The sequence below is a fragment of the Musa acuminata genome, chromosome BXJ3-7 (genome assembly GCF_036884655.1).
Source record: "Musa acuminata AAA Group cultivar baxijiao chromosome BXJ3-7, Cavendish_Baxijiao_AAA, whole genome shotgun sequence".
NCBI lineage: Eukaryota > Viridiplantae > Streptophyta > Magnoliopsida > Zingiberales > Musaceae > Musa > Musa acuminata.
The window spans coordinates 39,145,449-39,169,960 of NC_088355.1; the positions used below are offsets into that span (position 1 = coordinate 39,145,449).

General features: G+C 34.4%; 2 protein-coding genes across 2 annotated transcripts; both read right to left on the minus strand.

The window, feature by feature from the left end:
- Positions 1 to 478: 478 nt before the first annotated feature.
- On the minus strand, positions 479 to 5,714 carry LOC135585047 (2-methoxy-6-polyprenyl-1,4-benzoquinol methylase, mitochondrial-like). The gene is made up of 9 exons (XM_065158348.1): positions 5,556 to 5,714; positions 4,116 to 4,270; positions 3,392 to 3,518; positions 3,248 to 3,309; positions 2,290 to 2,445; positions 2,056 to 2,200; positions 1,661 to 1,732; positions 1,403 to 1,511; positions 479 to 894 (listed from the first exon to the last, which is right to left on the minus strand). Exons 2-9 carry the CDS (start codon positions 4,210 to 4,212, stop codon positions 793 to 795), a joined length of 870 nt encoding a protein of 289 aa, XP_065014420.1. The 5' UTR covers positions 4,213 to 4,270; positions 5,556 to 5,714; the 3' UTR covers positions 479 to 792.
- Positions 5,715 to 6,270: 556 nt separating this feature from the next.
- Positions 6,271 to 19,852, minus strand: LOC103992567 (V-type proton ATPase subunit a1). The gene is made up of 18 exons (XM_009412322.3): positions 19,437 to 19,852; positions 16,633 to 16,677; positions 14,520 to 14,642; positions 14,039 to 14,146; positions 13,353 to 13,463; positions 13,093 to 13,266; positions 12,731 to 12,868; positions 11,903 to 12,010; positions 11,636 to 11,743; positions 11,358 to 11,506; positions 10,475 to 10,628; positions 9,283 to 9,443; positions 8,413 to 8,619; positions 8,139 to 8,322; positions 7,965 to 8,048; positions 7,291 to 7,487; positions 7,148 to 7,207; positions 6,271 to 6,914 (listed from the first exon to the last, which is right to left on the minus strand). Exons 1-18 carry the CDS (start codon positions 19,575 to 19,577, stop codon positions 6,710 to 6,712), a joined length of 2,457 nt encoding a protein of 818 aa, XP_009410597.2. The 5' UTR covers positions 19,578 to 19,852; the 3' UTR covers positions 6,271 to 6,709.
- Positions 19,853 to 24,512: the final 4,660 nt, after the last annotated feature.

Here is a 24,512-nt window from a genome sequence, read left to right on the forward strand (position 1 = left end):
GGACTCGGTGAGGAAGTCAACGATGTCTTTGCGTCCGTCGTCGAAATGCATCCATTAAACGTGCACGTCGCATGCGCCTCATGCAGATCGCGTGGAGGAGAGACCGAGGCTCAAACGCAACGAGAGCTTTGCGTCTCTCGTTGCGTGTTGGTCAACGTGCAAATGAGTTGACACAAGATATTTATTTAACGAATTATTTTATTGATTGACAAGCGTCAAGGCTCGAAATCTATTTGTATTATTGATGAGGTGACACCCAACATGTTATTCAATCTCGGTATTTAGTAAGATTTTAATTCAACTCTGTACAATGGGATGATTGATGTTTATTATTCTTACTGATGGAAAGAGCGATTGCCTATTAAATAATCATTGGAGGCGGGTGGGGTGAAGTAATAATGGGAACATGTTTCACTCTTGTAGACTCTAGCAATCAGTCAAGAATGGTGTTCATGGTGGCAGCAGATCTAGCAATCAGTCAAGAAACAAAAATTGCACCAAATTTTGTAGAAAATACAAAGATGAAGCTCGGTTGCATACGTTATGGGGAAAGAAAGCTGAAATAATAGCACAAAGAAAGAGTGCCAAAACAAAATTCTGCAACTTGTTGGCACACCATTTTATTTTTTGTTGGTCCACTGAATCTCAACAAAGAAGGAAAAGTATCATATGATCAAAGGTGTTGCTAGTTGAATTTCTGCTGAGAAGATGCCACCGACACAATTCCTTGACGGATATCAAACTCACTCTTGAAAAGAATGGGCGATCGTTGCGAGCTCCTTTGCAAGGACCCTACAATTTTAGTCCAGAGTGAATGGCAACCACTCCACCAACTAGATTCTCGTATTCCACCTTCTGAAAGCCTGCATCGACAATCATCCGACCAAATGCATCCTGCATAGTCAAAGCCATGGTCAAGATCATGCATGCAAGAATCCACTGACACATGACGATACTCAATTTTGTTCTCATGGAACAGCTTTAAACTATTCTTTCTTTTCTACAATTTGGAACTACAGAACATGTGGTCCATGACAGCAAGAACAAGGTAATATTTCATCTAAGGGTGTTCCGGCACACCGTTGGCACCGAACAATCACCATGCAGATGTCACATGAGCACCGTACAGCATGTATGAAACAATAAGAAACTTAACATTACCATCAGGATCACCCATAGTTTAGCAGTTCAATGAAACTACCAATGATTGGTACTCTTTTCATCACAAGTTCTACATGTCCTGCTGGTTTCAAAATTATTTCCAATTAACAGAAAGGTCAACTGCATGGTCCACTGCAACAATATCTGAAAGATCACAGCAAGGTGTTCTATGCATACTTGTGAGAGGCTTAAATCAATATCCAGGCACTTCCTCATATGCAAGTTCATAAGAAACCATTACCTGATTAGGAAATCGCCGGATGCTCTCGACCAAGTATTGGTAAGACTCTCTATCACCAGCGACAAGCTCTCCAACAGCAGGAATGACCGAAAAGGAATAGTAATCATAGCTGCAAATACAGACCCAACGTCAAGCAAGTTGGACAGGAATATCAGCAAGACCCCCATTCACTTCAGTTGATTGCATTTGTAATAGGAATTTCTCAATAAGTTGAAGGATTGAACAATGGATAAATATGATAAGACAAGTCAAACTTACAGCTGTTTAAAGACAGGAAACTCCACATGGCTCAACTCAAGGCATAAGAATCTGCCACCCCGCTTTAGGACTCTATGTAAACATACAAACAAGATAAAAGAGTAAAAGAAACCATATCGTGTAAGACTGGGATATAGGTCATCTGATCTTTCTTGAATAGGTAACTAACTATTAGACACTATTAGCGAAGGCAAGATCATCCATATTCAAGACTAAATGTAAGCTATCGATTCATTATTTCAATAAACAATCAATTTGAGCACTATGGAAGACGAGTGGTACCATCTCAATATTCTATCATGTCTATCTAATTCATGAATGATCTAGAGAAATGCTGATTTCTTATCTGGACCAAACAACGCCAACAACATTATGTAGAACTTCAAGAACATTACCTATAAGCTTCCGCAAGAGCTTTCTCAATGTGTGTCACATTTCTGATACCAAAACCGATGGTGTAACCATCCATTGACTCATCCTCAAATCTCAAAGCTTCTGCATCTCCTTCTACCCAGTGAAGATAGCGGTCCTCCGCAAATCCTACATAAGGAAACTGAACTCATTATTTAAAAAGGTAGCAACAAAGAGGCTCATAAAGCAAGCTCATATGACATAGCGTAATAATAAACCTCTCTCAATAGCCCGTTTCTTGCCGATATTCAACATGTTTGGGTTAATGTCACATATGTAAATTTGTGTCTGTTCCTCAGTTTCAGCAAAGCCATCCTGCATGGCTCTGCTACTCACACTCCTTATACTCTCAAGGACACGGAAGGCTATGTCACCTGCACTAAGAATATCTTGCCAATATAAGCTTTCAAATAATCATAGTTTATCAAATTATTGCTGGATTAAGTACTTATTAAGTTAGGTTCCTGCTGGAATCATCTGACAGAGATCAAAGTTGACCATTATATTTGGGCTGGTTTGTCCCCTCCACCCCCTCCAAAAACAAAATGCAAGCACATACATGAATGCATGACGATAAACCATGATAGGTGGTCATGGAGACCCATATAAAACCATCCTGGTTATAGACTCCAGTATTTCATTTTGGCTAAATCTTGGTACAATAGTGCACCAGATAAATGAGTGGTTAACACATACATGTTCACATTGATTTTGCTAAATAAAAAAAAAACAAAATCAAAGAAAGGTTAGACCGTAAGACAAAATGGAAGATGATAAAAAAATAGGATGAAATAAAGAATCGATATGATTTTATTATAATGTGTCATAAGGACAAAGACACGATGCTGATAACAACTAAGAGAGGAGGAAATACCATTTAAGATGGTATGATATGTCCATAGTAAAGCTATAGATGCACTGGTCAGGCAAAGTGAGGTCGACTAGGATTAGTAGTGCAGAGATACAAAACTTTATTAGAAAAAATAAAAAGAGGTAATAATAGTTTTTATGTTAACTAGTAATATGGTCATCGATGGAACTAACAATACGAAATGATTTGTGCACTCAATCCAAATGGTCAGGGCTTCTTCGTTGGTTGTGACTGGTAGAAAATATGCTTGTCATTTCTAAGTGTTATAGCCGAAGGCATCCTCGTCCGTAGCATCATTAATCTACCTGTCCCGCCAGCCACATCAAGGTGCTTCATTCCAGGAAAAGGACCCAACTTTGTAACCAATCTGAAGTTTTCCAAAAGAAAGTAATTATCAGCTATAGAACATTTAGTTATGGACACACAAGTCAACATACAAGTGGCCCAACCTGTCCTTCCACAATCTGTGCAATCCAATACTCATCAGATCATTCATCAGATCATAGTTTGAAGCGACACTACTGAAGACATTACCAACCAATTTACTTTTTTCTTCCTCTCGGACTTCCTTAAATCCTGCATCAGAAGTTAGTGATCCATTTGACAAAGTGACAAAATTATGAATGCAAGTAAATAACAGAAAATACGTCATTTGCTACAAGTTGCATGATGATTTGAGGAAACAACAAGTAGAATACAGATTCCAGAACACAACAGCTTTCAAACATCTAACACCTACCTTACATACGTCCTATCTGTTTGAGGTGCTAATATGTTACACAAGCCAAGAGAGACCAAGACTTCCCTGCTTCTTTTCTTCATTGAATAATAAATGCTACCAGCCAAGCCATACAGATATTTTGAGGTGCTCAATAAATGGCAAGTTCAGTTCCATTACAAGAAATATAAATTGCAACTGGACTTTATCTGAGAGAAAGATGCAAGAAATAAAAGAAAACAAGTATAAATGTGGGCACAAAAAAGTTTAAGCAAGCTTTAACAATCAAATAATACACATCTAAAAAACATTTTAAAATGATAAAATCAACAGAAAACTGAAACAAGAGCAGAACTGAACCAAGTCAATATATAAACATAAAATAAAATGCAGGAGAGAAGAAAAGCCTAATAAAGAAAAACCATAAAAAAATAATGGAACATGATTAGTAGTACCGAAGCTGGTGGCATGTGAATGAAGATACGAAGCTCTCCGAGGAAGGAGAAACTTCAAACTGTTGGCTAGTTTGCACGTGCTCCTTTGCAATGCCATGGATCGGCTCTTGCCGCTCCCCCTTTGAATCAAGAATCAAATAGAAGTTCACAAGGATCTGCTATTGAGAAGAAGAAAATTCATAATTGACAGCAACCCATTCAATTCAACGGGGAAGAAGAAAGCTACCAAGGAATATACCATACCATGTGAACAAACCATATAGCAATCAAGGATTTAAATTTCGAATTATACCGCCCATACCATATAGTACGCTTAATATAGCCCCGTATCGGACGATACGGGGCTATATCGAGTGGTAAAAGTCAAAATTTCGACTGTTATCGCCCGGTACAGATCGGTAATGATCGCTTCCAACAGTCAATTTGACTGTTGGAGCCCTTACTTACGGGTTTTTAAACCCATCCTCCCTCATATTTTACCCTCACACTCCTTTAAATTATCTCAAACTCATTTTTTGTCATATTTGTACTCTCCTAAACTTTACAAAGCAACGATTTATGAATTGAATCGAGACTAATTTGAAAGGATTAAGAGGAAGAACTTTTTAATCAAGAGATATATATTCTCTTTCTTTAATTAGAGATTAATTAAGATCTTTAATATTATAATTAGTGTATTTTATATTGATTTATTCGAAAGTAGATACTTAATAGGTCAAATATTTATATTTCATGCATATTAAATATTGGAAGATATTTATGATGATAAAATAGAATGACGATCCATAACGAATCGAAATTACGAACTTTGCACAAGGCTATTCCTCAAAGCCTGAAAGAGATATGTGATACTATTCTTACCGAATTTACATTAGTTTTGCTAAACCTATACTAAATGTATATTTATTTTTAACTTAGAAACCCTATCCTAACTTTTTTTTTTCTATCTTTCAAGTATTTTCGAAAGATTTTATACCTAAATTAGGCGTTCTGCTCGATATATCATAATACACCAGACCAAACAAAGCTCAGAACACTGATATGGTCTGAAATTTCAATCCTTGGCAACCAAAAAAATTCACTCATGCTTTTTTTTAAAAAAATATTATTGTCTTTTGTGAAAAAAATTATTTCCTATTGGCAAACTCTAACTATCAGCCTCTGACGAACCTAAACACTCATGCTTGGTTCATAGTAGTAGGATTCATCAATATATCACATCGAACATTCATGATAAACATTATCATGCTGATCTCAATTAATCGAACAGAAAACTACACCTGAAGATCCACGGGCTGACAGGTTTAATGGTGCACGGATGAAAGCGAGAATACTGCGTGCTGCCTTCGGCCAGGCAGGGGAAGGAGGGCGGGGATGAGAAGGGAGGAGAGGAGAGAAGAGGGGAGGAGATGAGATGAGAGGTCAGGAGAGATAAGATACCTTAGATCAGGAGAGAATAGTATCAGCGGCAGAGAGGAGCAGTGAAGCAGCGGCGGAAGGGATCGGCCGGCGGAAGCAAGCTAGGGCGTGGCCTCGTAGCGTCTGGAGCTGTGGACGTTGGAAATTTCGTTTATTCTTTTTCTTTTTGTTGGGACCGGCTGTTGAGTCGGCCCTCGTTCAGGCCTAGTCCATTTAGAATCCGGTCCAGCGATCGGGCCAATTCGGCAAGGTTGATCAGATCAGGACCGTCGGATCGGAATCAAGGGAAATGAAAGCTCCATTATTACTTTGGCTCGGGTAGTGCTAGTTTCCTGGACCTCAATTCTGGTCATTCCAAAACAGAAATCAACCGTGTAACTAACAAAGTTAAAAGAAGAAGAAAACAACCACCAATCTAAGTAATTGTTTCTGCATCATAACTAATGGTCGACGTACAACCGCAAGAATTGATCCTTGATACCAAGGTTCGCAATACCGTACCGTACCGATATTTCGATCTTGGCTCGGTATGGATACGATACGGTATACCGAGCGCTACACCCAGATGTATCGAATACTGTAGTATTACTGTAGTGCTACAGTACACTCGGACCGGTACGTATCGCTACGACAGACCCTGCTTGATACAATATAAATCTTAATCAGCACTCGCCCAGAATTATATGTAATGGTTGACGATATATATAGAGATAATTATCAAGTGCAACAGCCGAAATGACAGAAACAATAGACTTTCCTTTTAAGTGGTTTCAAATATAGCAGTGAGTAGAACAAAATATCAGGGGTCATGGTAGACCTCAATTTTTAACAGAATCTACATTTGAGCTAAAAATTAGAAAGGGACATCTTCTGGAATCTGTCAACTTTATGCAGCTAATGTGTATTCAAAAACATTATTCCTCGTCTGAGTGATCTCTTGGCCTGTCAGTCTGCAAACGTTGCACAGCTGTTTCAATTTCTCAAAACCGACTGCTTGCATAACATCTGCACGGTTTTTAAATGGTGCGCTCAACTAAGTTGTCGCACCTGCAGCGTTTGTCTGATGCTTTCTTTCAGTGCAATAACAATTTCCACATTCATCTGTTTTTTTCTATCATGTTGTTCTCCTCTACTTTCCAATAAAGCAAAAAGATTCTGTCATATACCACCACCTATTAATCTTCCTCATCTGCTAGTAACTTGAATGAGAAAGGCTTGAATTTGTAGCCATCACCGTGGTAGAACTTGCCCATGAATTCAACCCAATGAAGACGCAACGCGTGAAGGAACGCACTAAGGGTTTCCATCATAAGCAAAATGAATGCTGTTGCAAAAGCGAAGACAGCGAGCCCTGCTATCCGGATGATGACACTGTCGTACCTGCACACATGATTTTCTCAAATAAACCAAAGTCACAAACTCCTGGTGTCTCGTATATTTAATTTGCCTTCGTAGCAACATAACAAGATTCTAGCAGAATAGAACAACACTAGATGGTCTTAGGGATCATCAATTCCGAAACTTGAATATAATTAAATCAGTTATTTACTAACTGTAAGGAAAATATTTACATAAAGGAAGCAGCAACATATTAAATTATTGTTCAAACTCACCCCCACGCGAGCAGAAGCAATTTCTCATAGAAGACAGTTGACAATTCTGAGTGTGCCAAGCTGAGTAACAAAAGAAACCAGAAAATCCAATAAATACTGTGTTGACCGTAAAGAAAAAACTTGTCAGAGCTAATGTTACATACCTCAGGGCCCAAAGGCGGAGGTAAGATGCAGTGTTCGAGACGGCACCAAGAACAAACTCAATAGAATGTATCATCTGATGCACAAATACCTCACTAAAATTGAAGTCTTCATGGTGCTGCCTCCTTGCAGAATCGGGATCATGATCAAGATCCATTTCTGATGTCCCAAGGATACCATAAGTCCGGCCTTGAAATCTCTACCCAAGACACCATGCACACTGTAATAGCTGTATAGCATATTCTCTAAAAAAATTCATGCATCTAATAATTATAGCTCAGACTAAGTCTCATGTCTTGTAAAAAAATGTACATAGACAAACATATGTATCAAGAAAATTGAGATGATGAAGGAAACTCAGTTCTATTTTTCTCTTAAAGTAAACAAATAGCTTTCAAGCTCATCATGAGCTATATCCCGTCATGACATAAACTAGAGAAAATAAAGCAGAAAACATCATCAGCTGCTTAATGACATTGTGTTTCCCATTAAACTAACAAGTAACATTATTTAAACTATGATAAGTTATATATACAGTAAGCAAGAGAATCAAGCAGCTACTATTGCGTGTAAGTTGGTCAATGACATCGCTTGAACATCCCAATGCAGATTTTTTAAATAACCGACTCATCCATGATCTGGAGCAGTAATCAAAAGCTAAGAACTAAAATTCTACCTCTGTATGAAGCTTTCTCAAGATGAATGGTTTTGGAAAGAGCATCCAAGGGACTGCTACGATAGCCATAAGCAATAACAATATCTGCATTCCGAAACAAGCAAACTTTAATTGTGGAGCACAGTGAAAACTTACAGATCATCATTTTGTAAAGAAGAATACAATGTGTACAACCTGCAATTCTTTCTGACCCCAAAACAACTTATTTTCTCCAAGATCCCCGGTTGGGTTAAGGAACATATAAATCATAACATGATACAAATCAGCTTGAGATCCTGTGCACCATTTGATGACAATAAGGAGTGCGAGATAACCAAAGAGGCTGTTGAGAAAGATCATCTGTGGCATAAACTGATACCTGAAAAAGGAGTAAGAAATCAGAATCTCTCAACCTTAAGTTGGTTGGTAAGATTAGACACAAAATATACCAAGCATATCTACAACATACCGTACATCAAGGGAGCTTCCATGAAACTTTGCATCAAAGTAACTCAGTATGATGCCTAAGTTCATCTGGGACACACCTAATAATATTGACATCTTCATTTTGAGGGAGTTCAGAAAGGGCAATTCAGATCGACTCCCACGCCATCTTGGATCCACGCCAAATGGATATGGATCACGATACTTAATAAGGCCAGCAGTATGTGCATCACTGAAGCATGCAAAGAAAACAAATTAATTAGAAGTAGCAATCTAACAAGAAAATTTGGAACTCAGAATGTGACATTCATAGAAAACTTTAAGATTAACACAATATCAATTAATTAATTCACAAGATATCAGAAATGTAATTTGATAGTAATTGAATCGAGCTGTGGCAATGAAACAAAATCTTAAGAAGCACAGGCAGCTGAATGAAAATAAAAACTAAATGGTTTGCACTGAAGATAATAGGAATATAAATAACACAAATATGTAATGAACTTGTAAAAACAACTAACGCAAGGTGATCTTTGCTCATAAGACACTTCAGATGGCTAACATATGGGTTGAGTTTATCTATCAATATCTTGCATTAACGGTCAAAGAATATAGTCCTAACATTATTTATAATTAGTTAGATTATTATCTCTTAGTTCATTGCTTTGAAATAAAACCATCTAAGTGAAATAACAGTAACATATAAGTGAAATAAAACCATCTAACCTTAAAACACATTAAACTAGCATTGCACAACATCTGAACCACAAGTAGGTACAGTATGCAAGTCTAACAATCCTGGGCTACTTTGAGCATCATATGGAATACTTATATCCGAATAGAACAGACTCATCAATAATTAACAACGAAACTACAGATATGAACATTATTAAACCTGCAACTGCTATCCCGGCATTTATAAGCAGATTTGCCAAAGATCTGGAAAGGAACAGAGAAAAATTCATTGTATATCAGTCCACAATATATTGAAAAAAGTGCCATCAGAAGTACTACATAACGCCCGCCAAATGCCATCTCCATAAAGCTACCAAGTTTCTGGAAAAAAAAAAAGAAAAAAGTTATTAATTACCTTATGCAAATAGCAGTTAATTTGGCAGTCTTTAGGTAGAAGAATAATCAGCTCTGACATAAAAGATATAGATCGAAGGCAATTGTACCATTAACTTTGAAATACTATGAACTGATGACAAAAGTAATCACAACAACAACAAACGATTGAAGGTGCCAAGCATATCTTTCAAATCTTATACAAACAAACTAATGGTTTAACTAGACTCTATATTTCAAAGATCAGCAGACTCAGCAACTCCTTAGATATGACATAAGATGTGAAGCAAGCAAATTTTAAATAAATGTTTTGGCTGGCATATGAACATATCATTGTATCTGAGTGTTGGGCATATAAACATATTATATGACAACTGGCATGTGAACATATCATTTTAAATAAATGTTTTAGCTGACATATGAATATATTATAAGATAATTGTGAGACGAACAATATTTTTATGAATCTGAGTGTTGGGCAGTTAAAAAACAATATATAAAAAAAAATTTGTGTTACCGAGATGAGAATATTGAGATGGATGTTTAGAGTTACTAGGAAAAAATAGAAAAAGAAATACTTTTATTCGTGAACCAATCCATTGCTAAAGAATCTTCAATGTTGTACTCTCTCAACAAGAACAACCTAGAGACAGGAAAAAAAGTATCAATCATCCTTTTAGGCACACTTGGGATTTCTAGGGGCAGACGGAAAGTAACTTAATTAAAGCATCTTAGGACATCTTACATCAAAAAGAAATACCATGATAATACTTGCCATGCAAGCTATGTAGCATGACACACTCATGTACAGTATCAGAATGATAAGATGGTGATCGGTGTGCTCATCTGCAAAGCTGAGCATGTGATAAGGCATGTGATAAACAAAACTCAACATTGCGCATCACACATGCCACTACCATGCTGACTCCTTGATTGACATTTAAGGAACCCTTAGCAAATTCATACACAGTACAACATCCAACAAAATATTCTACCAAAATTCAAGCTAAAAAGACTACCTGAGATCCCAGCTTTTTCTCACGAAGGATAAGAATCAGTGATCCCAGCAACAAGCATAACCCATGGCCCCAGTCACCAAACATTACAGCAAAAAGAAATGGGAAGGTTATGACAGAGTATACAGCAGGATTTGCTTCTTGGTATCTAGCAACACTGCACAATAACAAATTGAATTATTAATGGAAAGCCAACATAAATTACCAAGTGTGAATTATTCTTCATTATGCATACTTGTATAGAATTCTTTAATCATCAATTCTTCTTTATCTTCCTTACAAATCGATCTCTCCACGGGACTAGGTGGTCAATTATGTCACAGACTATTCTTTTGTAAGTTGTGTGAGAAAATTTGAACTTCAGAAGATCGATAGGAACTATTTAAGACAAATAAACTATTTAATATCAAGTTCCATGGTGTCTGTTGTTAGCTAATGGCAATCTTTTGATTCAAAAGGTAGTAGAAATGAACTCCAAGATAGGAGACTCTCGACAACTAGAAATTTTGAGATAGAGAATTAAAATCAAATATATAATTACGAAAACAAAACATGGACATTTCAATATACTTCATAACCATATTAGTACTATTTGTCTATTTCAAATAGCTAAGAATGGTTATGGGACAATTAGAATAAGAAAAGAATTGCAATATAATTAAACATACAAGATACAGGTGGAGGCTAAATGATAACAAAACTAGATACAACGCAGCAGGTACATTCAATATCTGACTTTGGATAAATGATTAAATACTGTCACTGCAGACTCTCATGTAGTCATCTCAATCCAGCATGTGATATTTAATTGGTCTTGGATGAAAATGTCTACAAGTATCAGAAAGCAAATGTCAAAATGTCTGCCATTAGAGTTTCAAGGACAAACCCATATGCGTCAACAATTTCCTGAAATGCATGTGTGAACCAATTTGTTCTGAAATATGTCGGGGGAGATTCAAAAGAATCCATGTCATGAAATATTATCCCCACTTGAGAATTGCTATGAATTGATGCATGTTCCAAAGCCTCCTTGATCTGTGACAAAAAAAAAAAATTGAAACAACAAAAACATCTTATTTCTATACTAAATATAATACCAACAAACAATTTACATTAAGCTGGGATGCAGCTTGGTGAACACAATAATATAACAAAAATTATCACCTGAGGTTTAGCAAAGGTTGGACACCATCCTTCTCCAACAAGGCATTTTTTTGTAACGTCAAAGTTGAGCATATTCAATGTGTCATACACACCTTTCTCTTTTTTCACCTAAAATATAATACAATGAAAATCAGCAGTGCAGGTCCTGCCCTAATTACAGTAAGTTAGCATATATTTAAGCATCATTGGAAAACTAGTTTCAACTATAAGCCAAATAACAATTAAAATTAACTAGAAGAAGAGGAACTGGGAGTTAACCAGCTATACCATGATTATCCAATTCCACAGTTGAGAAGCAATTGAAGCTAAGGCCTTATTTCTATGACGGTTTCCAGCATCCAGTGTTGCTTCTAACTCAGACAAACGCAATGAAACCTAGATGAGGATAGTAACGAGTCAATGCAAACTTATTCATTCTAAATTTCTCATGCAATAAAGCAATAATGTGAATTCCCCAGCTTCAATGATAGATGAAGAGACATCTAAAAGCTCCAGCTGTTCATAATTTTTTATGCAGTTCTCATGCCACAGAGACATTATTAATTGACCATGCACTAACTGCTAAAGCATTTTAACACTATAAGCTCACTAAGGGGTATTATGCCTGGCAAATAGAGCAAAAATTAACTATTTCATCATCATTTAGTATCATCAAACAAAAGTCAATAGTCAAAAAAGACTTGTTCAGTATTTGACTCTTCAAAATATCTATAGTTTCAAGATAGCTTTGATTCATGAGACCCCGAAAACAGTTGAATGGAAAAACTAAAAAAAAGCTCACACGTTGCATAAACCTCACAGCAATGTGGGGAAGTTCATGATACAGTTGCCTCTGTTAAATATGAGAACAAAGAAAACTATCACACAAAAGATCAGTACATAACTAGTTCATTTTTGCAGAAGGTTATGTTCCACAAATATTGAATTTCTATATGCTAGACTAGACTTGAGCAACCCTTGACCGCTGAGCTTGGTTGTTTGTCCATATGCAACTTGCAGCCCTTGCCAAGAGTATACCATGCTGAAATGTTAATTATCTGAGTGAAGACACTGAGGATGACATGAATGGTTTGGATACAGTAGAAATTAGCATACCTCACGAGTCAGTTGCATCTGTTTACTATTCTCTTCCGGCACAGGATAGCAACTTGCTCCAAATGCTTGACAAATTTTCAGTATTTTATTTTTAGCCTGCTCCCCTGAAAAGAAAACTACAAAGACTGTCTTTTCTACCTGCATAAAATGAGAAGAGAATATGAATAGAGACATGTTTAAACATGTCGTAAGGCATTAACAGACAAGCATGAACCTACAGAAAAGATTAGTTTCTTTGCCAATAAAATCTTCCAAGTAAATAGAATTCATTGAAGGTAAAATTTTTCATAAACTGGATGGGCACAGTTCAAAAGCATTCAGTTTATATTAGAAGAGTCAGACTGGGGTAAAGGTATGCATACCATTTCACCAGACACTGGATCCATAACCTGTTCCCCGGCAGGTGCCTGATTGAAGAACATATTGCCCCTAGTAGCTCGGAAAAGCATCCTCTCAAATGTCAACTCCTTTGACTTACATATAATCCCACTGATGAATCTCAAGCCAGCTTTACTTGAAGGCTCGGGCTGCACAGACTATAATGATATGCATGTCACAATAAGCAAAAAGGCCGAAGAGCAATTGATTACTAACCATCATTAGTCGTTGAGAAGAAGAAAACCTGTTCAAGCAAAAATAGGCTCTCATCATCTTTCTTGGAGTATATACTTTCAACTAACTCTGTCTCAGCTGGAACTGCATGATTTTGAGCTGCAACAAGAAACCCACCTGCCTGGAATAAAAAATCTAATAAGTGCAGGTCCAGTGACAGGCATATACATTGTTTGTCTACCAAGAACATCACAACTAGCATATTCCGTCTTCTTATTTATATATATGAATGCCTTCAAATTACACTTCAAACGTGCTCACAAAGGGCCCGAGGATGTGAGCCCTAAAAGTCCTAATTAAATGGATCAAAGCGGGCCAGTTTTACTGGGTCGAAGCAGACCACTCGAAACGAGGATGGTCTATGTAACACCTGTTTGGTACCGGAATGAGCGATGGTGCATACCGGTCCGCATGAGACCAACAGTATGTACCGGTTCGCACGAGACTGGCCGTCCATGGTAAGGACAACAAAACCTCGTGCTTGACAAGGCTGAAAAGCATTTAACAAGCTACAAACCAATTGAAAGTCAACAAGAGGCTACAACAAAATAAATAGTAAAGCTGACAAGCTCAAAAACTTTGTTTTGAAGTAAAACATATGATCTCTAACAAACACACCCACACATGACATTGATGACCAGATAAAAATGAAGTTATACTTGCATCAAAATATATAAAAGTAACTTAGCAAATTACCTTTAATAACACCAACTTAAATTCAAGGAGCTCATTGTATGTTTGCCGTAATTTCTCACTATTTGCATTCATTTCTAGAAGTTCAGCCTCATGTTCGCTCAATCGCACCTGAAACAAGAGAGTAGATATTCAAAATAAATAGAAGATTGAAGATCCTAGATTCCAAATGGATAAACTCAAACACAAAAAGGATCTTTCTTATTCTAAAATGCAAGGTTCGTCATACCACGGCATACCGCCCGATATGGGCAATATGTACCAGTCCAATAAAGGACTGGTATGGGTAATACATACCGATTTGTTGGTATGTCCCACCGTATCATATGTCGGTATGTCGCTATAGTTTGGTACGTATTGTATCAATGACCGATCGGTATACTAGTATAGACTGGTAAGATGAACCATGCTAACATGTGAACAAATAATATTTTAATTATGAAAAAGATGACAAAATACAAGTTCAATGGGATATGCAATTTACCTCTAGCTCTTCCAAGTCAATAACTTGCTGTGAAGCAGGACAAGGAGAAGCTGTAATACCAGCCTTACTAATCCGGTCACCGAAAAACCTTAACTTGCGCGACATTTCCCCACATCGCTTCACCTATTCGATCAGCGAAACATCTAATGTCAAATACAATTATGATTCATCAGGATGTATGATCTGCTATAGTTGAAAAAAAAGGTAAAACTCAAGAAAAAGGGCAAAAACCATCTAAATATTCATGTAGTTACAGAAATCTTAACATATGATCATTTGGACATTATCATCCAAGTGCTGCAAGGCCCCCTCCATTGGAAGAGAGAAACAAATACACTGAAGATCTCCAGGAGCAAGTACTCTTTAATCAGGACTTATTTGCAATTACTTGAAGCTTGTTAGAAGGGAAAACAGAAAAGAATAATTATATCATTCAAATTCGTCAACACAAAAAAAAATGCCACCAGCCATGTGCAAGTGACTGATTATAATCATAAACCCGCCAAATTAAGGGGCAGCAGATGAAGTTAAAAAACGGTTACATTGTCCACATAAACTGCAAGTCAAGCCATGTCTAGAGACAGTTCTCAGACATTAAAGAATGTGTTAAACATCAGATTTAAAGCAAATGCTAACAGTCAAAAAAAGTCAATCACTAAAGCATAATATGTTCGTTAAGCATCACTGCATTCTGTGGAGCATGGACATGAACGCAGCATGGACATATGCTGACACAGATATCTTATGGCAGGAAAAAGTGAAAAACAACTGAAATCAGTATATTCTTAAAAATTGTTTTTGCAATTTTATATTTTGTACAATATAGACAATAAAATCAGATCATCATGGATAAAACATATTAGAAAAATAACCACTCAGACAAGTAGGAACTTTTCACAAAAGTACTAGAAAGTTACATCAAGAACTAGAAGTGCATTGAAGTCTGTCAAATATATATAGCGCATTTATATAAACAACCCAAAGAACATCAAGAAGTGTCTGATGAATATTGGCCTTGACATGTACAGCAACAATTGAGAAGAATTTATGCTTCATATTTGCATCTTAGACCAGCAATAACCAGCAAGTTTTTACCAGTTTCAGTCTCCTGTTTAAGGTAAAATGTTGTTTGATACCAAAAAGGAAATAGACAAGTATTTACTTGTTACTGAACAATTCTGTACTTGTATGATGAATAGGGTTCTCAAATTTTTGTTTTTAAGTCCAAAAAGTAATATGTTATTACTGACCCTCCTAAACTAGGATTTTCACCAATTTGAGGAGGAGAAAGGCCTCACAAGAATCTAAGCTAAAGCAAATGTAGGAGCTTTGTTACCGGATGAAAAAAAAAAAAGAGAGAAGATAACACATGATATCTAGAGAGACTAACAAAGGCTTACTTATAGACTATTGTGGCCTAACTACTAGTTACAATTAACTACCGGTAGACTTTAACTAATACCACCAGGTCTCTTGGAACTGTACCAGTCTGTGTCAGACCAGAATTTAGAATCTTACTAGAAACAAACCTACCTACAAGTTCTAATAACAGTTGCCTGTCACTGGTCATTGAACATAAATTATTTGAAATACAGTACAAGACTACAGTGAACATATAATTTATATATATTAGATCGCTAGAAACAACAAAATCACAACTAATGCAACGGAAATTTTCTGAATTAATTAGAAACTCAAGTGGGGAAATATAAAAAAAAAAGTGACAGTAAAATAAACCAAAATATCAGCTCATGTCCAAGTATATGGTCACCATTGGTTTAAAAAATAAAGAATTAGCATTTTCTTCTGCAACAAACTGAAGTAACTCTTCAAGTATTGCTGGCTGTTCATCAAGAACACTGTGAAGAAATAGCAAAAGTACATGACTGCACCACCAAGAACACTAAAAAATTACATATCAGATGTTAAATAACTGTGAAGAATATGCAAGAATATAAAACTACAACACTAAATATATGGAAGTTCGAAGAGCAAACATTATATTAACAATGAATTATCACAAAAATGGCACATCACATTATAACATAGAGCAAAACTAAAAAAGAAATCTTAAATTGAAAGTGACTTTATAGAAGTCAATGTGAGCGCATACCTGGTTGACAAATGTTCGTTGAAAAGGACTCTTATCTTCATTTAACTGCACAAAAAAGATGGACATAGGTGCTTCATATACACAGTCAAATGTTGCAACATCATTATTATAAAAGGATAAGGATCCAAAAATGTACTAGAAAGAATCCTTATAAGGTACTTGAAAATTGCAATACTCAAGCAATGCACTCATGAGTAAGAATTGCCATGGTGGTTGGCACCTTTTGGCATGGATCTCTCCACATGTACACATATACAACAACAAAAAAATCTAATAGCTTGAATAGGTGGACAGAACATTGAGAATTCAGAATGATATATGGCATGTACAATGTACAAACTCCAATTGGGTTTTGGGTGTGGACTGTGGAGCCTTCTTTGATTACCTCACTATTATTACAAAGGCATGTACATTCAAAAAAGCCTTCTTTGCACATGCATAAGCAGGTAAAGAATACATGCGTTGAGCTACCAAGGAATTGCTAAAGAAAGACCTAATTGAAAATGAAGTGAATTATTGATTGTTTCATAAAGACGCTTATGCTCACATCCTAATCGACCCCTTGGAGGAATATGTGTTTTTAAAATATCTTAGATACTGTGCCAGTGTGCCCAATCCTGAAGTTAGTTCTATACATATGACCAGCAATAAGGAAAATAAATGCAATAGCAAAATGAGGATGAGCAATATTGGTCAGCCATAAACTTTGTGTTTGTGGATGATATCCATTGAGAAGTGTTAGAATGGCAGTTCCTACTCCGTGGGAAGTGCCAAATAAATGGCTACTCAAATCAGGATTTTGGATTCCACTGACCCATAAAAAGTGGTCCCAACTGTTGAGGATAGGGTTATACATCTAAAAAATCATTCCAGCTGACGTCCTGTTCTTTGGATCTTGGAATAGGGACATGAACTAAATGTCCTGTCCAAGCCAAAGAACTCACTCCGAAAAGTCCTAACAAATGATGATTTAGACGAGATTTAGCATCTTTGAACCAGGAAACACTTGGTTTCCATTTTGGTTGTAGGTGTAACCAACCTGCTGTTAAGAATATAGCAGAAAGAAATAATAGAAAAAGATCTCCAGAATAAAGATCTTCATTAGTGCATAATACGATTATATTCCACCACTGATAAACAGCGGACAAAGTGTGTGCTGATTAATTTCTTGAACAAAACAAAAAATTCTTTTTAGGGAAGATTGAAAAGTCATTGCTTAAAGAAACAAACTGCAATGGCTAAACAGAAGTGGTGCTTCCGAAGTATCATGCCACCAACAAAGTACTTGATTGCAAGAAAATTTTCATTGCAAAGTTTCTTAAACTAACAAAGCTTTACTGGTATGAATTATCTTAGAAGACAAACCATCAAAGAAGTTGGAAAGGTCTGAGCTTTGACAACCTTCAAACATCTTGGCAACAGATGTATCTTTGCCCAATATACAGTATCTTTTTGCATATTTCTTCTTTCCAATATGGCCTCAGGTAACTTGCCATCAGTGGCACGATTTGGAATAATTTTTGCAAAGCCAGAGAAGAAGATTTTTGTATTTTATATTTTTTAGGGCCTAGTGAGAAGAAGAGTCACTTAACTTGTATTATATCAATATTACATTGTTCAAGAGAATGTGAACCTTTAAATGTGAAGAAATGGAACCTACAGCATCTCTGTGCCAACCAAAACAGTTTATAAGAAAATTCTGTTGTACCGATAAATAAACACAAAATTGCTATTTAATTAAACTCTATGACATAAAAATACATAGTATAATTTTTGTAGGGGCCAGATCAGAATGTATTATTATGTTTTTTGCATTCTTTGGTCCAATAATGTGTGCATATTGGACCTTTTGAGACAATTATAGGTCTTGGAAGGTAGTTCTGAACTTCTGATTGGTCAATAAAAATAAATTTCCATGGAATTCCTTATTTATTTTCTTTAGATTAGTTAATCTACATCGGAGTCTAATGAGAACAAAATATGAGAATACATTATTAGATGCCATGACATTTATCTAACTTGTGATGAGAATAAATTATCAAATGACTTTCAGGATTATGAAAACATATTTAACAAACAGATTTAACATGCTTGACAACAGCAGTCAGTATAGGCCATAATGATAAAATGTTGACTAAAAGTTGTCAATGTTCTCAAGGAGAAAATATAACTGTAATAAACACCCTTAGTTACTGCCACGACATCATACAACCTAATCACCATCCATGACCAAAATATATGGCGAACTCTCAGAAAAAAATTATTAACTCTATCCTCAGAAGATGATCTCTTTCCAGAATTAGAGAATGTTAACCTCTTTCCCGAATTAGAGAATGTTATATCATCTCTGGCTACATAGCAAGTCCCAATTACATCCTTATCACCCCAGATCTAAAATGAACAAGTAGGTACCGTGAGCACACATGTGATCGTCTATTCTCCTCTTCTTAAGAATGATAAAACCAAACAAACCCAACAAACTTCCGCAGCTGCCCGAATCAATTACATCCAAAAAAATCCAAGATCTCACCAGAATCGCATTCATCTGACTGCACAAGATCTGAATTCAGCACACTCGCAATCAGCAGAGTCGATAATTCATTGAGTTTATTAAACCGACAACATCATCCATCAAGGAACAGAAAATTTAAAAGAAGGATCCGTTGACATCACGAGAACTATCGAGAACGCCGATATAATCAAGATAAAGACGACCTAAGAAGAAAGACCAAAAAAATGGAACGAGATCGGCGGTGGGAATCGAAGGCAAAGACGATCAGATCTACGGGTTTAGGGTTCCTCACATCTTTGAGTTGGAGAAGACCGAGCTCGCCGAGGTAAGAAACGGCGCGGTGGGCGGACTCGACGGGGATTATGACCTGCACGAGGCTCATGTCCTCGGATCGAAGGTGATCCATCGACGGCAAATCGTCGAACAACTTCATCGCTCCACGAATCGATCGAGAAGATGTGGCATCAAAGAATCAAGGAAGGGAGGGATAGAAAGAGGAATAGCGCGAGGGGGGCTTCAGATCTGGAGCGAGGGGTTTCGCTCTCGCCTGGTTCGATTCGCAACCGCCATTGGACTCGGAAGGTTCCGATCTCTTTCGGAGGCCAACGAGTGCGATGCGAGTGCTTCTTGGAGGGGCCGAGCCGTCCTAAGTGGGGAAGAAGCGAGAGATATGAGAATCCAGGAATACCCTCGCCCTCCTCCGAAACAACGAATGAGCTCTTCGCGATCTCCGGTAGCAGAATGCACGACCGGTAGGCGTAAAAATGGAATTGCGTGGATTGACTCGGTTCGAATCGGTTAACCGTATCTCGGCCGGGTTCGGATCGAAATAAAGATCCATACCCGTTTAGTCATTCCATATGGGTTTTATATTTTGGAGTATCTTTACATGTTTATTCTTTTAATGCTTGAAAATATCACATTTACCCCTTTATATTTTAGTACAATACATATGCCTCCAAATATTTCTTGTAATATACATAAAGGGATAGATATGGAATCATATCATCAATATGTGTTTATTTTTATATTAATATGTAAATTATACATTGACATATTTCAAATTTAATTTCAAACCTCAATTTAATAAATGAACACAAAGTGGTTATTATCTTATTTATATCCATATCTTTATCCTACAAATTTTTCTAAGATTTCAACTAACTTAGACTTGTAAAGATTGATTGATATCTATAATAAAAATATTTTGGCATTGTGAACTAATAATTCTGTATAACTTATTGGGAGCATATGCTAACTTCTTGCTTAATATTCTCTTATGATTGATTGATATATTATTGTAAATATAGGTATTAGGTTTTGAGTTTAGAAATTAAGATTTATGTCATAAATGGATTTCCCTTCATCACCTATCTAAGTCGGACAAACTCTTCATTCTCCTTCGTTTGGCTTATGTTGATAAGAATAAAAATAATTTGGGAATTAACTAATGTTAAGCTTTCAAAAATTAAGATGCATGAAAAATTTCAAGATTATATTTTTAATCGATAGATATTTTGAATTTCAAAATTAAATAATGATAATTTTTTAAATTTGTGATGCACGAAAAGTACTATGTTTTAGTTCATAGAAATCTTATAAATTTTTTATTAATCAATAGTAAAGTTTCAAATTTTGGATGCATGAAAAGTGTTCAATATGTGTTTGAATTGATAGAATTTCTATGGATTTCGAAATTAATTAATGGTAAATTTTCGATGCATGATAAATTTGGAATTTACTATGTTATCTCAAATTTCTATGGTAATTAGAAAATTGATATGTTATTTGATTTAATTAATATCAATTGTTTTGTTTAAGGATCATGTTAATTAGATTGAATTTAATTAATGATATGTCACACATTATTGAATTATTATTATTAATTAAAATAAATTAAAATTTTATTTGTTGTATCAATGAAAAAAATAAAAAAAAAATTAAACTATTATGTCCCTACTAGGTTTAATCTGATCAACCTAGTTTTGATTAGGCTTTAGTTAGGCTTATATCGAGTATACTATTTTGATTATTTCAAATCTAAGTGATGTTGTTGATTGACTCTAATTAAGTTAGACGGATTCAATTGTCTGACGAAGAAAGTGAGACTTTCCTACTTTCTAATTTAAAGAATCTAAAAGTTTTTAATTGAAAAGTCTGCTACGAGTTTTTAAAAAAATATTGACTAATTTTTAGTTTGACATATAATATGTATGATGATTGAGGATATTATTTTCCTAGTAGAATGATTTTTTTTTAAGGTTAGCATATCGCTAAATTTGAAAACTAGATAGTCATTTATCCTATTTATATTTTGGTGAAAGACATCACTTCATAGTTATAAATATGATATGAGTTTCTCTTCGACTATGGGAATAATAATAATTTAATAAAATATTTGTATTTGGGATAATGCATCATTCAATATTAACTCATCAATTTTAATATTTGAGTCATTTCATATGATTCTTTAAACGCTCGAGTCTTTCGAAGAATTTTATGATATAGATTGTTGTTATCATAAAATCCCAAGTATTTAAGAGATAGTTAAATTTAAAAAAATAGTTGAATAATTTTTGATGAAAAATCTCACAGTTTTGGATTTTTTTTTTTAATGAATAGCATCATTCCTTTCCGAAATGCCTAAAAGAGCTCATACTTCTTAAATTGATAAAAATTGTCCCATCTAATTTTCTATCGAAACAAGCTAAATCGGATTTGGTGTTAAACATAATTGATTATTATATTTTTGAATAAAGTTATAATGTTACGATATTTTTTAATAAGATTATATTATTTTTTTATTATTATAAGTCAAAACACCCATAACTCAATTCGAAAATACTATAAATAAAAAAATTATGATTTTTATTAAAAATAATATTAGTCCAAATTAGATTTGGATGAAAAATTAATTTAATATATTTATAAAGAAAATGAATTAGCTTTCATAAATATAGAAATAACGCGAGGGAGACAAGTAAAAAACCCGTAATCATGATTTTTTTTTTAATGCAAAGGATAAGTGGGGAAGACAAAATTTTATAACTCCATTCAAAAATACTATAAATAAAAAAAATTATGATTTTATTGAAAAATAATATAATACCATATCGGTTTAATCTAAATTGGATTTAGATATAAAAAAAAATTATTTTTAAGAGTATTTTAATCTTTTAACAAAGAGAATGTATTGTCTTTCATAAATATCAAAAGGCAGGAATTTTTTTTATGCACAGTAGTGAAGATACAAGTCTATAACTTTATTCCAAAATGCTATAAACAAAATTTATAATTTTATCAAAAAATAATATAATATTATATCAATTTAGTCTAAATTGGATTCATATAAAAAATATTTTTTAATGAAAAGAATGGGCTGTCTTGCATAAAAATAGAAATTAGTTGTTTTTAATGAAAAGAATGCATAGGAAACCCATAGTTGTTTTTTTTCAACGTAAAGAATAAATGGCGAAGGCAAAATTCTATAACTTCATTCAAAAATACCATAAATAAAAAATCTTATGATTTTATTAAAAAAATATCAGTTTAGTCTAAATTAGATTTAGATAAAAAAAATTATTATTTTTTAAATATCTTAATACTTTTATAAAGAGATTGAGTTGTCTTTTATAAATATTAAAATGTGGGGTGGGAGATGTGAAAAACCTATAGCCGTTGAATTTTTTTTTTTTGATGTATAAGATAAGTGGCGAAGGTGAAATTCTATAACTCAATTCAAAAATACTAAAATAAAAATTTTATGATTTTATGATAAAAGATAATGTAATATCATATCATTTTAGTCTAAATTGGATTTAGATGAAAAATTGTTTAAAATATACTTTATTCTTTTTATGAAGAGGATGAGTCATTTTTAATAAATATAAAAAATGAAGAGAGGTAGACGAGAAAAACCTATAGTTTTAATGTACAGGATAAGTGACGAAAATAAAATTTTATAGCTCTATTAAAAAATTACTATAAATAAAAAATAATGATTTTTTTTAAAAATAATATAATATTATATCAATTTACTCTAAATTGCATTCAGATGGAAAATTATTTTTATAACAAATATTTTATTCTTTTTATAAAGAGTATGAGTTGTCTTTAGTAAATATATAAATGATAGGAGGGAGACGATAAAAACCCATAGCTATTTTTTTTTTCGATATAAAGGATAGGTGACGAAGGTGAAATTATATAACTCCATTCAAAAATATTATAAATAAATTTTTTTATCATTTTATCCAAATTGGGTTTAGAACAAAATTTATTTTTAAAAAATATTTTAAATATTTTTATTAAGTTATCCTTTGTAAATATCGAAATGAGGGGAAGGAGATAAGAAAGACTCACAACCATTGAATTTTATTTTTATTCACACGATAAGGGATGAAGGTAAAATTCTATAACTCTATTCAAAAACATTATAAATAAAAATGATATAATATCATATTAGTTTAGTCTAAATCTGATTCATACGAAAACTTTTTTTTAAAATTTTTTAATCCATTAACGAAGAGAATGAGTTGTCTTTCATAAATATAGAAATAAGGGGAGGAAGATGAGAAAAACCCACTGCCGTTGGATTTTTTTTTAATGTAAAGAATAAATGACGAAGGTAAAAATACTATAACTCCATTCAAAAATGCCATGAATAATTTTTTTTTATGATTTTATTAAAAATAACATAATACCATATCAATTTTGTCTAATTTGGATTCAGATGAAAAATTATTTTTTTTAAAATATTTTAATATTTTTATAAGAAAATGAACCATTTTTCATAAATATAAAAATGAGAGGAGGGAGATGAGAAAAACCCATAATTGTTGATTTTTTATTATGTAAAGGATAAATGACGAAGATGAAATTCTATAGCTCTATTCAAAAATCCTATAAATAAAAAATTTATGATTTTATCAAAAACTACTATAATATCACATCAATTTAGTCTAAATTATATTTGGATGAAAAATTGTTTTTAAGAATACTTTACTTTTTCTATAAAGAGAATGAGCTGTCTTTAGTAAATATAAAAATGAGAAAAACTCATAACGTTGAATTATTATTATTATTATTATCATTTAATATAAAGAATAAACGACGAAAATAAACCGTTAAGGTCTTTACCGGTTAGCTAGCCGTTGGTTTTTATCGTTACATCACCCCAAGTTACTAAGGAGGTAACGAATCACCCCGGAAACTTTCACGGGTGTACGACAGACGTGATACGGGACACGTAGTTTGGGTGCCATCAAGGACGACGTCACACCTGAAACTTTTCAAGGCTCGAATCGGTCCGCTCGGCCTCTGCGCTTCATCCTCACCCTCGAGTCGGCCGAGTCGAAAGCGAGAGCAG